Source organism: Nipponia nippon, unplaced genomic scaffold (genome assembly GCF_047370975.1).
Source record: "Nipponia nippon isolate SJK-2023a ecotype South Korea unplaced genomic scaffold, ASM4737097v1 scaffold_3, whole genome shotgun sequence".
NCBI classification, from domain to species: Eukaryota; Metazoa; Chordata; class Aves; order Pelecaniformes; family Threskiornithidae; genus Nipponia; species Nipponia nippon.
The window spans coordinates 2,201,469-2,221,682 of NW_028262347.1; the positions used below are offsets into that span (position 1 = coordinate 2,201,469).

Below are 20,214 nucleotides of genomic sequence, written 5' to 3' on the forward strand. Positions count from 1 at the left end.
ACAGTCTTCCCTGCTATGGAGTATCCTTATTCTGCACTCTGATCCCCAAAGGAATTTAACAAAGACAAGATCTCAGTCCCACCTTACCCTCCTGAATTTCGCAACAAAATTCTTCTGTTCAAGCATTTCCTCTCTTTCATCAGCTGACCGTAAGACTGTGGTTCCACGGCACCTTCGTCAAGCGTTGCTGTGGCCTCCCCTCACTTCTCCTGCCTCCTCCCCTGCCCCTGGCGCTATCCTGTGTCCATCTGCACCGTAAGCTAAATGCTAACCCCCAAAACAGTGCCCTGACCTGGGTCAGCAGCGCTGATACACAGACAGAAAGCAACACTGCAGCAGTTTCCACTTATTTTGGTGCAAGATGACATGGAAATGTACCTGGAGCTTCTGCAAATCACATTCAGAACTCTCCATGTGCAAGCTGTGATATCTGGGTCAGTAACTGCGTGTCCGCTGCAATGGGGACTCACAGCCATCGGGAGCTCAACATCTTGGGGCTGAGAGCTGCCAGGCTCAGCAAAACTCGAACCCAGAAAGCAATAAGCAGTAGGAACCCTAAAGCGTAATTAGACACAGGTCCCCTCCTCCCCACCCTGCACTGACCAGGACAGAGAGTGGTTACTACAGGCAAGTAGGGTCTCTGAGCACCACTAAGGGGACAGTAGAGCCCTTCTCTCCCTTCCCCAAATCTGTGCTTTTATTTGCTGATTGCTGAGCATTCCCTGCCTCTTCCCAAGGTTTCTGGAGTCCTCTCCCCTCTCACGCTGCCATTCACTGTCACTGTCAGTCCCCTTGAAGTGACAAGTAGGTTACCTGTGACCCAAAGCTACTGCAGGCAGCCACGTCTTTTGGCTTGGAATCATACAATCGTTTAGGTTGGAAAAGACCCTTAAGATCATCGAGTCCAACCGTTAACCCAGCACTGCCAAGCCCACCACTAAACCATGTCCCTCAGCACCACATCTCCCCGGCTTTTAAATACCTCCAGGGATGGGGACTCAGCCCCTGCCCTGGGCAGCCTGGGCCAGGGCCTGACAGCCCTTTGCGGAAGAAGTTTTTCCTAATATCCAACCCAAACCTGCCCTGGCGCAGCTTGAGGCCGTTCCCTCTCGTCCCATCGCTTGTTCCTGGGGAGAAGAGACCGACCTCCCCGGCTCCAGCCTCCTTTCAGGCAGTTGCAGAGAGCGATGAGGGCTCCCCTCAGCCTCCTCTTCTCCAGGCTGAGCCCCCCCAGCTCCCCCAGCCGCTCCTCCCCAGCCTTGGGCTCCAGCCCCTGCCCCAGCCTCGCTGCCCTGCTCTGGCCACGCTCCAGCCCCTGCATGGCCTTCTTGGGGTGAGGGGCCCAAAACTGGACACAGCACTCCAGATGTGGCCTCACCAGGGCAGAGTAGAGGGGGAGGATAACCTCCCTCGACCTGCTGGCCACATTCTTCCTAATGCATCCCGGGATACCATTGGCCTTCTTGGCCGCAAGGGTACATTGCTGGCTCGTGGTTAACTTGCTGTCCACCAGGACTCCCAGGTCCTTCTCTGCAGAGTTGCTTTCCAGCAGGTCAAGCCCTAACCTGTACTGGTGCATGGGGTTATTCCTCCCTAGGTGCAGGACCCTACACTTGCCTTTGTTGAACTTCATGAGGTTCCTCTCTGCCCAACTCCCTAACTTGTCCAGGTCTTGCTGAATGGCAGCACAGCCTTCTGGTGTACCAGCCACTCCTCCCAGTTTTGTATCGTCATCACACCAGGGGACCACGTGAAGCGCGGACAAGAAAACATCCCTGTGCCGCCTTGGCATTTTTCCTCACTTATCTGCAATCAGCCACCCTTCAAGACTGGACCCAGTGCTATGCGGACCCGAGCTCTGACATCCCGTGGCAATTCCCATGGCACAGCACAAGCATATGTTACTCATCATGCCGGAGGGTTTTGCGCTGACCTTCATTCTCAATGTAGTTTCTTTTCCCAAATGCAGCTTCTGGTAGCTTTTTCTTCAAGTCGGACACACCCATGACATGGTTAATGTCCAGGTTGGGAGGCCTGTGGGGATAAAGCAGCAGACGGTGAGATCACAAGCATAAAAAGCTCTCAGGATTAAGCACAGCAAAGAGTCCTTGTTGCCCTGTCACTGTGAAACCAGAGAAAGCAGCTCTGGAGAAGGCTGGAGAAGGAGCAGCTTGCTGAGCACTTTCCTGATTTGAGGATCCTGACTGTAAACACCTCCAAACACTGACATTGGTGGCTGTGTTACTGGCTTACACTGGCCGTTTCAAATTGCTGCCTGCTAGTTGGCTTCTGACTGCTGAAGATTTTAAACATCTCATTTTTTTGAATGCTAGTTACCTCAGTACTTTATTTACCATCGTGCTGATCTGTAAACACAACTGGCTGATTGTACACGCGCCATCCAGAAGCCCACTTCCCACAAGGACAAAAATCCCAAGCAGGAATAACTCATTTGGAATAAACATCCCAAAGCAGTTAACAAAAAGAGATAACAAAATACAGCTGTTTCCAGCTGCAGTTCAGGGCCTGATCTCATGTCCTCATCCAGCTGTTGCTGTGACGCTGCACCACTGGCTGCCCAACACCACTTTCCTGATGCTGATGACCACCCCAACAGTGCAGGTGGGAAGTTGGTACGGCCACAAGAAGCTGCTGATCACTGAAGGGATGGGGCAGGAGAGGCAAAACTGGCTTTCGCTGGTACACAGACACCCAAAAGTGTAATGCTTCACACTCCACAAATTGCACAGAAAGAAAAGAAAGGGGCAACTTACAGCTGGGCTGGAATCGTGGAGCTGTATGGGGTCCTCAGGGCGATGTTGCACAAAAGCTGGCCCCGGATGGAGAGCTGCCCCCTCCATGGACAGTACAACGCTACAGGCAAAAGGGAGAACGGCTCAGAGAAAGCAGGAGAGGAGAGGAGGGCAAACAAAGAAAGGTATATTTATAAAACAAAAACAACCCCCAGATGCTCCTACCTTTGTGGTTAAGCTGAGGTCTAGAGAAAAGAGAGAAAAAGAGGAACATTTAGCAACGGGAAAACAGCCCACAAAACCGACCGGGTACTTTGGAACGACAACAAGTTGCTTACAGGCTCTCTATAGCTAAGACGGGCATTTCCTTCGGCTCCCTGTACTGGCAGGCGATGACTATGTACGGGCAGATCTGCCTGGGCCGCTCTGCAGTGCTGCCATCGGACACTTCATACACATAATACTGGGGTGAGAAGGGAAACACAGATGAAAAAAAAACACATTGAGGAACAAGCGAGGGACCCGGGCCAGCGCTGTGCTCCCCTGCGGCCCGCAAGTGAGCTGTCTGCACAGTCCTGTTGCAAACTTATACCTGGCTCTGCTCGAAGGCCTGGCAGTGGCTGGTCTTTGATGTTATGTTGTTTCTGCTCATGGCGACGTGGCAGTCGTAGCCGGGAGATGGGCAGGTATAGCTGGTTGTGTAATTCTCAGATACCACCTTGACCTTCCCCTGTGCCAGAAAATTTACCAAATACACATAATTGTTTGCAGAAACTTATTGTAAAAGACCCTTGAATCCTTCTTTTCCCCAAAGACAGTGTTGCTGGCAGCCCCACACTCCCCACTGTGAGGGGGCTGTGTGCATTCGCATCCTTCCAAAAAAGAGGGCCTGACTTGGCCCAGCTCGGGACGGCAGACAGACCAGTGCTGCTCAGGAGAGCCAACAGAAGCAGCGTTGGCTCTCCATTCCAGCTACAGAGAGCAGGAGCCCGTGGGAAGGGGAGAAAGGTACCACACAGCAGCCCCACGGAGGAAGGGAATGGGTCTGTGAACTTGGCCACTTTAAGGTCACCCCCTCAAACCCCGCAAATGCATGAGAGTCCAGGGAAAAAGGTGACCCTGAGGGGAATTTCTGATCTCAGCGGTGGAATTTGGAAGGTCCGCTGCATCCTCTGCCCCCCTGCAGGCCACTGGGGAAGCCCAGTCTGATCTCTGGCTTTCTGGTCTGACACATCCCATAGTCAAAAACCCCGATGAGCTCTCAGAGCTGATTTTACACCCCACCCCACCACAGCTGTGGGCACCAGTGTCGCCTTAAAAACTGCTTGCACTGTGCAGTGGCTTCTGAAAACCATTCCACATAAAAAGAAAGACTTGTATTTTACCTTAATTAGCTTACAAATGACAATATAGCCTGATTTTCCGTGATACCAGGGTCTCGGATGAAGACAGTCTGCATACTTGGAAATATAAACCCCTGGGAAAACAAAGCAATGCAAGATAACATGAATCGTCTGTCGAGCAAAGCTGATTGCCAAAAAAACCCTGTAAAGAGGACTCTGCCTTGCAGGAACGGGAGTCTCTGCAGAGCCAGTGCTGCAAACCACAGTAGCACCTGGCTGCCATAAAAAGGGTGAAACTGACTCTTTTCCTTTTTTTGACTGCTGGTATGGAACAGCATTATATGTTTCAGCATCAGCTCTAGGAAAGGAGTTAACTTGGGTTTCTCCTGGGAGCTAACGTCAGTTTTGCCCACGCTACATGAAAATGTACCGAGCGAGGGCTTGTCTCTTACAGGAAGATCTGGTGAAGGGCTTCCAGGTCAGACCGCAAGCGGGGCAGGGACTTTGCTCAATTTGGAGTCACGCAAAGACAACGTGGGTGTTTATACGTGGGGAACGCACGCCGCAAGAGAGCAGGCCCGTGGCATGGCATAGACCCTCCCAGGCCCCTTTCCTTGGCTTTTTATGGCCCTTCAGCATCCCAGATGCCAACGTGAACTTTCTACCCTGTGACATGGCTTATTCCCATTCCTTCTCCATGCGCAGGGTATATCATATGTGGATTTATTGAGGTGGGGGATATTGGCTCTTCACTCTTGCTTTATATTTGTAGACAAGATGGGTAGAGAAGTATGTGGGGGGAAACAGGGACTGGGCAGGGGAAGGGCTACAAAGAGACACACCATAATATTAATCTCAGTCCATCAGGACTAAGATATATTCCCAGATAAATAACCAGTTCTTGCTTGTTTTTGCATTCACTGCCATTGACTGTTCAATAATTAGGTATCTTGGCCTGCAAAGACTTGCGGGATGAGCACTGGGAGACGTTCTGCTACTGGCAGAAGGATTTCTTTGAGTAACGCGTCCTGCACTGCATGTCTTGAGGCCCCAGACCTTTGGGCAGGGAACAAGCACAGACTGAAAAGGGCTTCGACACGTCACGATCTGCTCTAGTTATTAACAAGACCGCTTACAAAAGCTCAGCAACGGACTCTGAAGAGCAAACCGGTGGGGAGAGCTGCCAAAAAGCCACTTTGGTGACAAAAGCTGTAATTAACAAGGGAAAAAAAAAACCCTGAAATGGAAAGGTGAAGAGACAAAAACTTTCCCTGAGGAAGATCCCATCCTCATCTGGTTGAGTGGGCAGAAGGAAAACGCTGCTGCTTGCTTGATCCAAACAAATGCAGTTTCCCATTTAAGAAACTCGGGACTTTCCGTGGATCTTTGCAGTAAATAACAAGGCAGTACCAGGAGTTTGTCTTGGCTTTTCCTTTTGTTTTTAAAGGAGTTGATACCCCCAGAACAGCGAACAGGTCTCTTGGTCCTCTGAATGGAAATCTTACCTTTTGCTGGGTCACCAAGCGTGGAAATAGAACTGCTGTTTACACGGAGGCCTGTCTGACACACCTCTTTTGCCTTCAAAAGAAGAGACAGCCTCTTTTACCATCTATTTTCAAAGACAAGGGACACAGCTACCGAAATCTGTAGCGCAACAGTTGGCAAAATATTTGCAACAGGCTGCAACAACACGTGCAACAAACACGTGCTGCAAGTCACTTACAGATCTTTACAGTCCCAAAACACCCACGGTATAAAGAAAACTAAACACAGTGTCCACAGGAAGAACCAACAGGAAGAAAATTTGTTGTTTCAGATACTAAATACTTGTATTTATCAAGCGTTGTTACAAAAACCTCTGTGGAAGCAAAAGCTTAGAAAAATCTGGAAAAAATCCAGCTTCTCCAGAAACAACTGCAAGCACAAGGCTGAACTTTGCACTTTCTTTATCTGCAGGGACAACTTGTGGAAAAATAAATGCAATGGGGCTGGCACGAAGGCAAAGGACGTTTGCTACTCTGTGCTTACTCCTCCATAGGCACAATTACTGCCTTGGGCGCATCTCACCGCCTTTGATTTAATCCATGTCCAAAGCAGATTCATCAAAGCGTGCAAAGACCAAATGTATATTGACCAAAGAGTGACAACAGGAGCAGTTTCAACTCATTAGGGGTGAGAAATAAAAGCAAACCAGTCAAAGGTACTCAGTCCCTTCGACTCATGAGCAACATGGGGGACTCATCTCACCTAACTTCTGCCTTCTAAAAGGCAAGTGTCTAGCTTAGACCAGTCAGCTAGACCTCTCCTCTCAACAGTGGAGAGAGGCACCTCCAGAGAGCGATTTAGCCCGAGGATTTTAGATGCCCGTGTTAAATGAGGTCCAACTGTCCTCTGGAGAGCTCCCTCTTTCCTAGGGTCTGTACAAGGAGCCCAGTCACTTGGCACAGACTATGCTAAATTTCAAATAGCTAAAATGAAGCGGGACAATTCCTGCTCCCAAACTGAGACTGAAAGTGGTTTATTTTGCTGTAGCTCCGTCCAAACTGAACAGAACTAAACTGCATTCAGGCCACTCTCATCCTGAACAAAACCATCCCTAGAGTGATTTAGCATGGCACCATTAAATCACGTGAAAAGTGAATTCCCGCTAGGTTCCCTGAGCATCCTTGTGTAGACAAACTCTTTTCACAAAATCAAAAAGGTCTTTGTGAAAAATGGGCAGGAATAACTATCTCCCAATAGCTGTGTCAGGCTCTCCCTCCACCTAGCTGGCAAAACCAAGTGAACTTGCCCAAAACCACCTAACAAACTCCTGTCTTCTGTCACAAAGGTGTTTTTCTCTTCTAAGCATACGTGAAAGGTTTCACCTGCCTGTACTCGACCATAAATCCACTGGGACAAAGGGAGACTCCTTCTGTCTCCCTGCAGAGGGCAAAGGAGGCAGCCAAATCTCAAACAGTAATCAACTGGAGAGATGCAAAATAAGATCCATCCCTAAAACCTCCCAGAAGCTGCTTTCAGAATCTGTTCTGAACTATTTATACAGTAGTAATTGCACTGGTAACAGGAGAGTCAGGACACTTCTGTCAATAAATCTGCCGGGTTTGGTGGGACGGAGCACATGTGCAGGCACTTGGCATCAAACTTCTTAAGCTGAATAAACATTTCAGATTACCTCTTCTTCATTATCAAACAGGAGAAATGCAAAGGTCTCCTCCAGCTCCTCCTGGCTGTACCCAGCGGCTTCCTTAGCTTGGGCAAAAGCTTTGAGCTGCAGAAGACACAACAACACTTTGTTCTAGTCCGTTCAGGCCAGAGCCAAGTGACACGTGGTGGTGGTGTGAGGACAGCGTGTCCCGCGTACCGCCAGTCGTGGTCAGTATGGGGCAGCAGCCAGGTGATGCTGGACCAGCTCACATGCCCACACATCATTCCCTCCCCCAGGCATGTGTACACCCAGTCTCCCACCACGCATCTGCAATCTCCCATCATGCAAGGCCCCCAGTCCATGCATCTGTCTGTCTGTCTGTCCGTCCGTCTCTGCCTTTGTCCCCAGCAGAACATATTCAGTGTCCTCCAAGGAAGAGCAGGCCCACAGTGGCACGCTGTGCTCATCCCAGGGAAGTCCAGCCTTATTCCACCTTGCCCCTCTTGCCACACATCATCGGCTACTGGGGAGCTTGTTTCACCGAGCAGCATGTGGGCTGGTGGAGCATCTCATTTAGTAGCCAGCTATGGCCATCAGAAGACAAATCATCTCAGCCATGGAGAATATGCCTACAGAAGGGGAGATGCTTGGAGGCACCTTTTTTTTTTCTCTCTCCACTGACCACGGAAGCCTAAACTATTTGACTAGAGGGCGGGTGCTATCATGTGATTACAGTTCAGAGGGTTTGGCTACAGCCAAATAACACATTACTCCGATTTCTTTTGTCTGATAATTAAAGCAGAGCATGTTCTCAGTGCAGACGGGGAGAACATCACGGGAGCAAACAGAGCTGGGTCCGAGTCCATGATGTTTTGGGGCTTTAATAAAAGAAGTTGTAGAAGGATGAGATTTTTTAAACGGGGTTAAAAGATAAGAAAACAACAGTCTCATCACTGCTTTTGCTTATTTTGGCTTTAGAACTCACAGGCAAATCAACAAATTACTTGATACCTGTTTCCCAGCTTTTTATCCAGCTGCACAGTGACTATCCCAGATTTCGGCAGCCAAAATGTCTAAGCTCTATTTAATTCATGACAACAAGCAGACTGGTCATCTCCACTCCCCAGAGGAGACAGCCTGTCTTCCATGCCAATGACAGTGGGACTGTAGAGGTGTTTTAAAAGTGGTTCTGTACATGCCCCAGTCAGCTGGAGAAAGGGAAAATGGGGTTAAAACTGGTGCCTGCACGGGTGTGAGGGCAGACAAAAGAAATACCACACGGAAATCTGCCTTGCTGTGAATCAGCAGAAGTGCAAAAATTAAAGCTCTCCTGCCAGGTATCAAGCCAGCATTTCAACCTGCCCCGAAGGCCTGCCCCAGGCACTGCTGCTGAATGTTTGGCAATGTTGGCTGAATGGACCTTTTGTTCCTGATCAGATTGGGAAGGAAGAAGTGCAAGAAAGCAAAGAAAAGGTTCCCTTCAGTCAGGAACTGCAAATGGGGCTCTAGAAGGCAGGCAGGTCAGCCACATGCTGCCAAGGAAAGACCTGCCAATAAACCAGCATTTACAGACGTCTGCAGCTCCCGAAGAAACGTCACCATTTCCTGAGCTGCCAGCAACACCTTCCTCCCCCACCAGCCTTACCTCACTTAGGAAAACATCATTTTCCACCAGAATTGCTTGGCTGTACTGAAAACCGTCTTGAGCTGTGGAGTCCAAGTAGGAGCTCTGTAGCACTGAAACCGCTGTCTGCAAAAGGGAACTCGACTCTTCCGATTCTGGATGAAAACCTGGAGGAAAAAAGCAAAAAGCAGGTGCAAATATTAACTCTGGGCATCCCCAGTTAAGTACGGGGCCTCAGCAGAGGCGGGTGGCAGCTGAGTCTGACTCTGACTCACCGCACATGGGCCTCACTTATCAAGCCCAGATCTCCAGGGAGCAGAGCTCCAAGGCTCCCACTGGGAGCAGCAGCTCCCCTCCAGCCATGCAACCCCCAAGTCTTTATTTGCAAGTGAAATTGCCCTTCCACAGGAGGAATCCAAGCTTCCTGTTTGTCAGTGGGCCCTAAAAGTTTTTCCTTTGCCACAGAAAAAGAAGAAATGGTTAGCAACTGCTAGAAGCAAAGCCTGGTGGTGAATTAACTTTACACTCTCTGAGCAGGTCAGAGTTCTTTCTTGTGCTAAAAAGTTACTTCAATTTGTTGCATGCTCTTTTAGGGTGTGAGAGCTGATGTCTGCACACAGGGAACATCTCGGTGGATGCTCGGTTTCTCAGGGTTATCTGTTTTACTGTAAAGACCTTCAGGTCTTGAGCGAATGAGGTTTTCAACACCACGAGAGCAAACCTTCAAAGCCTCAATGGGCAGAGTTCTCTCAAAGCCCAAATTCTCTCAACATCTCCAAAGGAAAACATCCCAGTAAAACACTTCCCAACAGCATCCCACCAAGACAAGGTCCCAAAGCAGTTGACAAATTAAATACTGACACAGAAACAAAGGAAAGCCCTGCAGTATTTGTGCTCTTGCAGCTGTTAAAACCCAAATATTAAATAAAGCAGCCACTTAGAAACACAAGAAATCCTGGGCTCAGTCTCTGTTGCACATTTAAAAACCATTATTACTGGTGGTGATTCATGAGCTATGAGATTTCAAGCCCCAAGCTGAGTTTGCAACATAGACACATCAAAAAGGTTTCTTTCTTCTGTCCCATAAGCTTTAGAAAAATAAAGCAGTCATCTGTAAGGAAAGAAATACAGAACCGTCGAACCCCACCTGAGGAGCAGGTTTTGCATGCTTTTTTTTTTTAAGAAAAACCTCACCGAAACTTTTGAGGACAAATAGGCAAGTTCTCATTTTACCCTCTAAAGCAGAAAGACCCGCATTCCTCTGGTGACGAGCAAGATAGCATCTGTTGTCACCCTGCAACCTACTTGGTGTTTTCACTCCTAATTTTACAGGAGAAGTTTTAATCGTTTTTTTATTTTCCTCCTCTCAGTTAAAAAGAAGAAGAAAAGACAGAGTCATTCCCTGTGTCACCAATCTTGTTACTCCTCTCAAATTACTCAAGGCCAAAAAAGGACCTAATACAAGGAACAGGAAAATTAACAGTTCAAATTGCGTGTATTAAACTCATTTAGCTACACTGCTCTAAGCCAGTTCAGCCAGTCTGCGCTACAGGGCTTAACAGGGGAAGGGAGACGGTGTCCACATTATGCCAAGCAAAAGAAAATCCGGACAAGGCAAAAAGTGGGGGGAAACAGTACAAAAACGGCTCTAAAAATGGTTCTAAGAAAAGCACGTAGAGGGCAGGTGGGAATGGAAATTGGGAGCACAGAAAGGGAAGTCTTCAAAAGCACTTTTGCCTCCCAACGCTGCTCTGGGGCCTTTGGAGCCCTCCTGTATTCGCTTTCTAAACCTCCCACGTTCAGGTGATGCCTCTGTCATCATTAGGAGCAGTAAAAAAAGCAGGTGAACACAACTTGGCTCTCGAGCACAGAAAAATGAAAAATAAAGAGGTCTTCCAGCTCTCTCTCAATTGTTTTCTCTCTTTGAACCTAATGGGAAGGGAAGTTGTTTGCTCACTTTTTTCCTTACTTGTCTTTCATTTTGCTTCGTGTCTCTTGCATCCTGTGGATCTCAAAGAAGCAGTCAGGGAGCTCAGATTCCTCCAAGGAAATCAGGTCGGGGAATTACATCCCAGCTCACAGCTCTGCTCAAAGGCTTGGACCAAACATAACATCCCTTTTTGCTGGAACACCATAACCCTCCAAGTCATCCTCCAAGGAGAGACAGCCCTGTCCTCAGCATCTTCTCCACCAGCCTAAACGAGCTCAGCTCCCTCGATCGCTCCTTACATTCCAAAAGCCCAGGACTGCAGCAGGTGCTATTTAATTTCACAGCTGCTGCTCCAAACCATCTCACTTTTCAGGGTGCGATATTCTGCTCCTCCTACCCATAGCATCTTGCAGCTCCGCATCATCGACAAGTTTGGAGTCTTGGAGCATAAGAAAGGCCGCATCTAAACGTGTGAGCTGGGAACCAGTCGTGTGTTTCCACGCTGAGTATGCGAGCCACCGAGTTGACAAAGAGAGAATACAGGGTTAAAAACCCCACCAGGCACAGAACACATATTGAGGGTGCGGGGTGTTAAATCAGAAAAAGCATTAGATATTCAGTATCTTTCAGGGGTAAAAGCTACAGGCTTTAAAAAAAAAATAAATAAAAGGCTGGGAAGCTCTTGGAAATGCAACATCAAGAGCAGTGTTGCAGGTGATAACTCAAACATTTGTTCCTCCCTGCAAGTTCAGCTGCAGTGTAAAAATGAAAGTCCAAAAGGCAAAAAAAAAAAAAAAAAAGTGCCGTAGTAATACATAAATACATGTGATGAAACAATCCTAGAGTGTGGCACCGAGCCTGGCAGCTTGCTGTGACCCTCGTCTCCCCTTTCAGATTTAAGAGGCTCCTTCAGATCTGTTCCCACCCTAAGGAAGAGTCTGAGCTCACAGAAATACACCCAAAACCCTGACACATCCAGGTTTCATTGGCGGGAGCAGAAGGCCCTTGACAGTTTCTGCGCAGGCTGTGAGGAGGCAAAAGTGAAAGTGCCTAAACCAGAAGCAAAAGTGAAAGTGTCCGTTCCCCTCTGAGCAGCTTGGACGTGCCACTACCACCACGCAGCATCCTCAGGGAACGGGACCAACTTCTCGCACGGGGTCAGAGCGATGCATCACAGGACCGACGGCTGGAGGAGAGCTGGAGAAACCCAGCACAGCTCTGCACCAGCACAGCCCAGCTGAACCCACAGTGGGTGTTATCCGTGCCCCGAAATCCTTGGGGAGGGGATTCACAGCCTGTCCTGGTGATTTCCTACCCTGACAGCAAGGGAGAAACAACAGTCACCTAGGCTGCTATTAACATCAGTTGCCAACACTGCAAGTAAGGCTGATCTTTCCCTCGTGCTGTGGCTGTGCAGAAGTCATCCTCCAAGAGCCTTGCATTCCTTGGACGGCTGCTAACCTACTCCTTCCTCCTCCTTTTCTAGACTTAAAGCCAGCTCCTTTGACCTTTCCTCCCTGCTCATGCCTGCAAATGTCTCAACGTGTCCTGTCCTGTCCTCTGCAAAGTGTTGGCTAAAGCCAGCCTGAGCGGACGTGCTCCTCCTGCAGACATGCGTGGCCCGTACGCCTCCCGGGAGCTGCACGCCTTTGCTCCCCTTCCCAATTCACGGCTCCTGCAGGTGCTGGATGCCCCAGCCGAGGCCAAGAGACACGTACTTCCCCAAAACAGGATCTTCTTTTGCCTCATCCATTTTCATGTGACCTCTGGATGGCCTCACCACGCAGAGAAGTCAGCCCAGGGAGAAAACCCACGGCGTTCGAACCACTTACTTGTACAGACTTGTACAGAGACAAAGGTTTGCTTTTCTTCCTGGTCTCTTTTTAAGCTTAAAATGTTAGTAGCACTTGCTGCAGACACTTGAATGCTGTCAAATCTCCAAAAGTCTGCAACCCAGCTTGATCAACGCACACTGAACACGGACACTCTGCTCACCTACGGGGCTTTCAACCTGTCCTCAGCACAGCTGCTCCTGCACGGTCTCTTCCCACAGCCCTTCTCCATCTTGCCCCTCTTCAAGAAGGATTTCCTCCATTTTCCTGGCTTGGTCCCATCGTTAGTACGAGCTGTAACAGCCAGCATCACTGGCAGCGTCAGTTCTGGCACCACCACACGCCACTTTGTACTGTCAACAGTTCATATATTGCCAGCTGCGACTCCTCAAGATCATCCTCCCAGCTTCTTCGGCTCTGCTGAAGTCCACTTTCTCTCTTCTTTTTATAATCTCCCATCCTGATTTTGCTGCTCTCACTCTTTAGTTTTACTTTCTAATCATTGCTAGCATGCAGTAATTATTATGACAATTATAGGAACTGTCCCTTTTAACTCTGCGTTATAAAATGCACGGTACTACGTGCTTGACCAGCTATTTGCCTGCAAACTTCTTTTAGCTACAGCCTGCTGATGGAGCAGCCACAAACGTGACTGCTGACAAAGGATGTCTCTTTTTCCAGGAGTCCTGAGACATCCTTGATAAGCTCAGCCAAAACCTCCTTGATGGGGAGCTGTTGGCAGGACAAAGAAATTGAGATAACGAACTGACCTTCCAGGAAAACAGAAGTCAGCACTAACTATTCTGGGAACTGATGTCCTGCGCCTACTTATGTCTCTACACCAAAAAGGTACAAAAAGTAACTCGCTACCTACCCAAAATGAGCTTCTCTGCAATAATTTCCCTGTATGAGATCTCCCAGACAGACCAGACCCTCGCCAGTGACATGGATCATCCTTGAAGTTAGACTTTTCCATCTCGGATTGGCCCCGCTCTTGGGAGCGGTTTGGCGAGTGTCACACCGGTGACACATACTATAACTGCACACATAGGTAAAGGTTCATTAAGTACATACTTGCTTCGCTAGCTGGAATTCTGTAATAACTTGTAATAGACATATATTTGCTTTACTCTTGTAATATATATATATACACACACACTTGCTTTCCTAGTGGTAATTTTGTAGTGACTTGTAGCATATATTTATATATGTATATATTTGGTTTTAGTAATAGTAGTTTTGTACTAATTTGTAGTAAAGAAATTCTCAGAAGCGCAGACTTTCACGTCCTTGCATATTGCAGAGTCCTGAGAACCCCACCACCACGATCTTTACCCACCTGAGAGTTGGGTCACCCACCCAAGTCGTGACCATGACTGCTACACCTGCGCAGCCCAACTTCTATAATGAGTCTTGGCTCATTACTGCTGAAGCACAGAAGTCACCTTCTTCTTTCAGTTTAAGCCAAAACCTGAGCCAAATGAAGCCAAACGAAGCCAAAAATCACCACCTCCCACAAATGTCTAGGAGCAAGAAGGTGTCATGCCTGCAAAGCAGCAAGGTGTTGACTACGGCAGATGCTTCTGACTTGTATTTTTGGTTAACAACACGATGTAAACTAAGCTTACATTTACTCTCCAAGAGTAATCGGGCAGGGAGAGGGAGCACAGAGCACTCGCGTGGCTAGCTGATATTAGGTGTATTTGCAAGCTGATCACCCGAGGCAGACCCCAGAGACGGCTCCGCACAGTGCGGCAGAGCTATCCCCACCACGGAGCAGGCGTCCTATGCCCACAGAGACCGCTCCGGGGCACGGTTAGCATGGCACCGAAGCAGAAAATGATTTGCCTTGGTATATTCAAGCCTCTTGGGGGTTCTCTTGTGTTCTAGTGTGGGTTCTTCAAAGCCTTTCAATCTCAAAATACACTTTCCTACACCAGAGAAGTGCCTTGTTCCTGCCGCTCCTGCCATTATCAGCAGCTTTTACAGCTTTGCTGCTTCCCAGCATCTTTTTCTTTAGCTTTCTCACCTTTTTCCTTCTCATTTTTTCTACTCCAAAACACAGACAACTGTTCTAATCTTGTATTTGTCGGGCTGCTATTAAGCAGAGCCGGCGAACCTGCCACGCGGTAACGGATCTGATCTAAACCATGCATCAACAGAGCCAACACAGCCGGGATATTACACGTACCAGAGGCAGATGTTGGGCATGGGATGGGTCACCAGGGCAGGCTTCTGCTCATGGTCCAGCCAAAAACCAGACCTCTGGCTTAAACTGGGCTGATGGAGGTGCCCATTTGCAGAGATGAGGAGCGAGTCTGTTGGCAAATGAAAGGGGAAAAGGCCTCGCGCTGGGCATGGAAAAGGCGGCACAGGTTGTATCCCAGGCTGTCCGGCAGAGCCAAGAAGGACTAATATCAAGCAGCATTTTCTGAAGGTCTCACCATGGGTTGCTGCAGATGGGTTCACAGATCAACTGGATGGATTTGTGGGGAAAACACTCTATTAAATACAAAGATTCCAGCTCTTCCTCAGGAAGTCCCTGAGTCACAAACCTGTGCAGTTGGCATGAGTTTTCAATGAAAGAGTACTGCACCTTTGTCCTGTTCACGTGCTTTTGCCTAAGCGGCTACTCCTGGAGTCAGGATACCAGCCAAGATGGATATTTGGTCTCAGCTGGGACAGCCCATTAAATCAGCACAAGGTTTTACCCCTACTCCAACGCGTGTGGAGCCAGGCTGACACCATATGATGGATACGCAGTGCCACATTAACGTGACTGTGGTAGGAAGCATGTCTTACTCTATGCGGTTTTTTCATGGGCAAGACCAGGAACTTATCGAGTCAATTATCCGGCAACTGCTACAGGCCTCCTGCAAGTAAATCATCACAACAGATCATTACAAACCACCTCTCTGCAGCGGATGTTTCCTGATACTCTCAGAAAGAGAGCGGCTGGCTCACATGGAGGTTCAAGAGCTATCATAACGGTGGAGTTATTTTCCCCTAGAAGAACCGCACATTCGAATTGCTGGGCAGAGGGGAATTTTTGGATGGCGCAGCTCTCTAACCTTTGCAATTAGCTGAGAAAAGTAAGCAGGCTGATGCAGCTCCACTCTCCTAAATTAATATCCTTGGCCTTAAACCTAGGAGTTATGTCCGTTTGGGGTGAGGTGGTACCTTTTGCAGCCTCCTGGTTTGATGTATTTAAAACACTCTTCCATAGTGAGGCAAGGTGATTGCTGGAAAACCCAGGTGCTGGATTGTATTTTAAATTACCCCTGGGATCAGGTAGCCCAGGAATGCAGATATCTAGGCTGCAGGAGCTTTTGTAATGCTTTTCACCTCAATATCAGAGACTGACAGTATTTATTTAGATCACTTTTAGGAGTCAGGCCATGCAGGGAACCCCGGCACCCGCTCAGGAGAGCTACCGCTCTGCCCAGAGGACTGGTAACCTTTACACAGCTCCACTTAACCTCTACCAACTCAGATATAATCTCACAGCAATATCCGAATGCATCTAGCTGGCTGGGGAGAAAACATTATTAGTTTCCTCACGGGTAGGGAAGGCTGTGTTCCTACACTATATAGAAAAACCCTCTGTCATAAGAAATTTCAGCAAACCTGGTTGTTTCAAACTGTGCCCCAAATTCCTACGCAGAGAAGGCAGCCCCAAGACCATACATAATTACACAAAAAGCAAGGGAGATGGGCTTGTTTAGTCTGGGGGAGAAAAGCTGGGGAGATCCAACTGCAGCCCACAACTCCCTGATGGAGAGAGATGATGGAGCCTCTCTTCTGGCACCGGCAGATCGAAAAAATAAGGAGAAACACCTCAAGTTGCACCTGGGGAGGTTCAGACTGGACAAGAGGATGAAATTTTTCCCCTGGAGGGTGATGCAGCCTTAGGACAGGTTGCAGAGAGGTGGAGGTCCCCATCCTTGGCTGGGCAAAGCCACAGCTGCCCACTCCGATGTTGGTGAAAAACCTACTCAGAGTAGGAGTTCTACACCAGAGAAACCTTCCAGGTAACATTTGTTTGATTTTATAACCTCCCTCCTGTTACTTTCAGCTGCTCATGTAATTGAGGATGTGGTTATTACAGGTTTTCCCTCGTTAATTCATTGCACAGGCAGTCGTTGCTGCCTTTCATCTCAAGCAGATGCTCCTCAAAGCCCCATCCTGCCACAGCTCCCCTCTTCTATCATCTTTCACAGGGTTGCCACCTGTTGTGGATTCACTCAGCTGCAGGTGCCTGCATTGACTCTTCCCAAATCTAGCACCAGCACAGGTATTTTAGCACTTCAACAACTAAAGACAACCCTTTCTTTGCAAAGCCAGCCAGCCAAGTCATTCTCCATGGTAGTGCTGTAGCCCAATGGCCTAAGACAGCCAGACTCGATGTGCTTTGACCTTATGGGAGAGCTGTAGACTAGCACACAGCAAATTAAAAACCCCCTGATGACAGGCTTGCCTTCGCTAGGTTACGTTTCGAGGGTTCCTTCCGTGCAGCCCATCAACAGTACGTTGAAACCCACATGTTGAAACCCAGCCCACCCCACAGCACCTGCAGAGCAACATCCAGCCCTCCCAAAAAACATCAGCCTGCTGCCACGCAAGCTGGAGTTCATCTGCTGCCTCCTGGGACCGCGAAAAATCGATGCTGGGGATGTCCTGGATCTAAAGCCCATGCGCCGTCAAGGCGACGGCAGGTGCTGCAGCGACGTCCAGGGTCTCCCGACACACAGGCAGCCTTGTGAGAGCAACAGCAACGGTTCATGTGTTAAAAACAACCTCCCCAGAGCCCCTCCATTTGGGAAAAGAAAAAAAAAAACCACAACTTTTTTGAGGCTGGAGAAAGTGGGCATACAGTTCCCCTGCCTGAAATCCTGCAGCTGCATTCCTCCTGACTGCTGGTTACTTACTCCTTTTGCCTTTCAGCAAGCCTGAAAACCTCCCCAACAGGGCTATATCCTTCCTTAGGCATGGGTTGTTGCATTACTTTTGCTCTCACTACAGATGCTCTCCTTTCAGCATGGACTTTCTTTCCCCTGGTCTCTTGTTCTGCTTGATAGGGCAACAGAGCTCTAACCACACACTCTCTACGGACCCTTTGGCTGCGGAAATTACCAAGACACACTTACAGTTTCAAATAAAAACAGAACCAAAGCCAAGTACTAAAATCCCCATGCGCATGCAGGCTGACTCCAAACACCCCGTCAGAACTAGTGGGTAGTTCTCTCGCCACCAAAAAAAAAAAAAAAACCCAAAAGCCAAACTGTGCAAAAATAGCATTTACCAAAAATAATAAACATTTCACTTTCTTGTCTCAAAGTGATTCTAACCAAGAATAATCAGTTGGCCACTTTGGCAGGTGCCAGACTGACCAACATATATATTTCATGTAATAAAACCAGCCCATTCCACCAAAGCTGTAATCCCACATGCATTTCGGTGGGTGGCTACTGTGACTTGTGCAAGCCCTTGCCCCGATGCTCCTTCTCTTCCCCTCCTTGCACAGCTGGGGTTGCGTGATGAAGAAAATCAGCAAACCGCAGCAGAAAATAAAGTAAAAGAGGCTATTTTTAATCCAGATAGGTTCAGCAATCTGGATTGCTGCACGGCTCCACAAAGAGTTGTACCAACACAGCTCGAAATCGGGTGGGATGCGGATGTTAGGGAGTATCGGGGGTGGGTATCTGGGAATGGGGTACACTTAAGCTAGCTCTGCTACTCCCAAAACCACCAGGTTTAAGAGGAACACTAAAAATAGACCAAGCTAGTACGTAAAACCAGTTTCAGAGCTGGGTAATACAGTCTCTGGTCCTAGGCGAGTACTACACTTCTTATCAGAGCAGATAGTGAAATCTCTGACAAAACGGTCTTTTGATTGGAAAACAGCAATTTCTGTGAAATCAGACATTTTCTTGATGACACACTATATCTAACGAACTCGTTCAAATTTCCAGACTCAACCATAGAACAGCTAGTGCCAGTAAAGCCCCATGTTTGTCTCCCTGTTCGTTACCAGTCTCTTATAAGCACCGTAACGAGATCTATCGAGCAGCACTAAGAAACATCCACTTTGACCAAATGCTTGGGGTAAAACCACGAGGTTAAGGTTCTGACTTGAATCCCCCACAGAGCAGAGCTTCGCCCAGCATCTCCTGCATCCACGATGAGCACCAAACCACCAGGCTACTGATTATTCTGGGCCAGGCAGGATTTCTTGCACATTTAAAAAAAAAATAATTTGTTCCCACAGAGCAAGGAACACGTTTTACAACTATTTTTGTGCCATCCACCCTCCTGCTTGCTTCGTCTATCCTAGATTATCCCCCCTTAAGGAGGGCAGACATACAGCTCGGTGAGCCATGCTCCATCCAAGCCTCTGCGGGACGATCTGAGGACAATCTGGGAGCAAACTGCTCAGGACCAGAGCATAAACATATTTTTTCCCCCATCTTCTCAGGGCAATTTCCAGCCCTGCAGGGCAGCGCATTTGCTCCAAGGGGGGAGCAAAGAGGCCTTCCAGCCTTCAGCTCCCCATGCCAGTCCCAGGAACGGAGCAGAAGGCAGCTGATCTGTTTGTATTTCAACATCGCGCTGCTGAAGGGCACCTGCATTGACCAGCACGGCTCCCCAAGGACAGACCCAAGGTGCATGCAGCCACAAAACCAAAAAAGACCGTGGCTCTCCCAGCCTGGGGTCAGCTACCAGCGCAAGCGGGAGCTTGGAAAAGCCAACGTGTCCCCAGTAAGCCAGCCAAAATTAAATAAAAAAAAGCTGCTTTCTAGGTGTCGAAGGCCTCCAGGGGCTCGGGGCAGGTGCCTCCAGCCCTGGCCTGGGGGCTGCTCCCCCGGCGAGGAGCAGGCACCCCCCTCCAGCTCGTCCCCACAGCCCCGGCTTTGGAGAGACAGAGGAGCAAAGCCGGCATGGCCTCTCCTCCCTAGACGAAGGGTGGGATGGAGCCGCCCGCCTCCCCCCCCGGCCCCGCTCACCCGTTCCCGGCCCGCCGATCTCCTCGTCCCGCCGCTCGCCCATGGCCGATGTTCCCTCCTCACCGTTCCCCGCCGCGCCGGCCCTCACGCCGCCCGCATGCCGCCCCGCCCGGCCCGGCCCTCGGCGCGGCTCCGCTCCCGGTGGGGCTCCGGGAGGGCGCGGCGCTACCGGACCGGGCGGGCCGGCGGGCTCAAGCGACGCGGGGCGGCATGCGGGGCGGGAGCGCTGCGGGCCGCCGCCATTCGCCGGCGCCAGGAAGTGAAAGGGCCGCTGCGGAGGGCCGGGGCGGGTGGGGAGGCAGGGCCGGGGCCGGGGCCGGGCGGCGGCAGCGGGGAAAAAAACAGAAAGTGAAAACTGAACCGGAAAGAAAGCGCGGCCACGGCTTTCCTCTTCCCCCGAGTCACCGCCGCGCCGGCACCGGCCCGCAGCGGCCATTCCCGCCGTCCCCTCAGCGCCCTCTCCCCCTCGTCCTACACCTCCTGGCCCGGGCACCTTCCATCGCCTCAGTCTTCCCCCCAGCCCCTCAACGCCTTCCCGGCTCACCTCGGCGCCTGCCCTCGGCTCTTCCCCCTGCCCCTT

General features: G+C 49.5%; 1 protein-coding gene across 2 annotated transcripts in view; it reads right to left on the reverse strand.

Annotated features, from left to right (window-relative positions):
* Nucleotides 1-19,935, reverse strand: part of TASOR2 (transcription activation suppressor family member 2) — a 45,154-nt gene extending 25,219 nt beyond the window's left edge. For both annotated transcript variants that reach the window (XM_087765646.1, XM_087765647.1), the window contains exons 1-10: nucleotides 19,635-19,935; nucleotides 8,890-9,035; nucleotides 7,272-7,367; nucleotides 5,602-5,674; nucleotides 4,139-4,230; nucleotides 3,346-3,483; nucleotides 3,092-3,216; nucleotides 2,979-2,998; nucleotides 2,775-2,874; nucleotides 1,934-2,034 (exon numbers count right to left, since the gene is read on the reverse strand). In XM_087765646.1, coding sequence (XP_087621772.1) covers nucleotides 1,934-2,034; nucleotides 2,775-2,874; nucleotides 2,979-2,998; nucleotides 3,092-3,216; nucleotides 3,346-3,483; nucleotides 4,139-4,230; nucleotides 5,602-5,674; nucleotides 7,272-7,367; nucleotides 8,890-9,035; nucleotides 19,635-19,677 — 934 coding nt within the window. In that variant the 5' untranslated portion in view covers nucleotides 19,678-19,935. The remainder of the gene's footprint in view (nucleotides 1-1,933; nucleotides 2,035-2,774; nucleotides 2,875-2,978; nucleotides 2,999-3,091; nucleotides 3,217-3,345; nucleotides 3,484-4,138; nucleotides 4,231-5,601; nucleotides 5,675-7,271; nucleotides 7,368-8,889; nucleotides 9,036-19,634) is intronic.
* Between the last annotated feature and the right edge of the window lie 279 nt (nucleotides 19,936-20,214).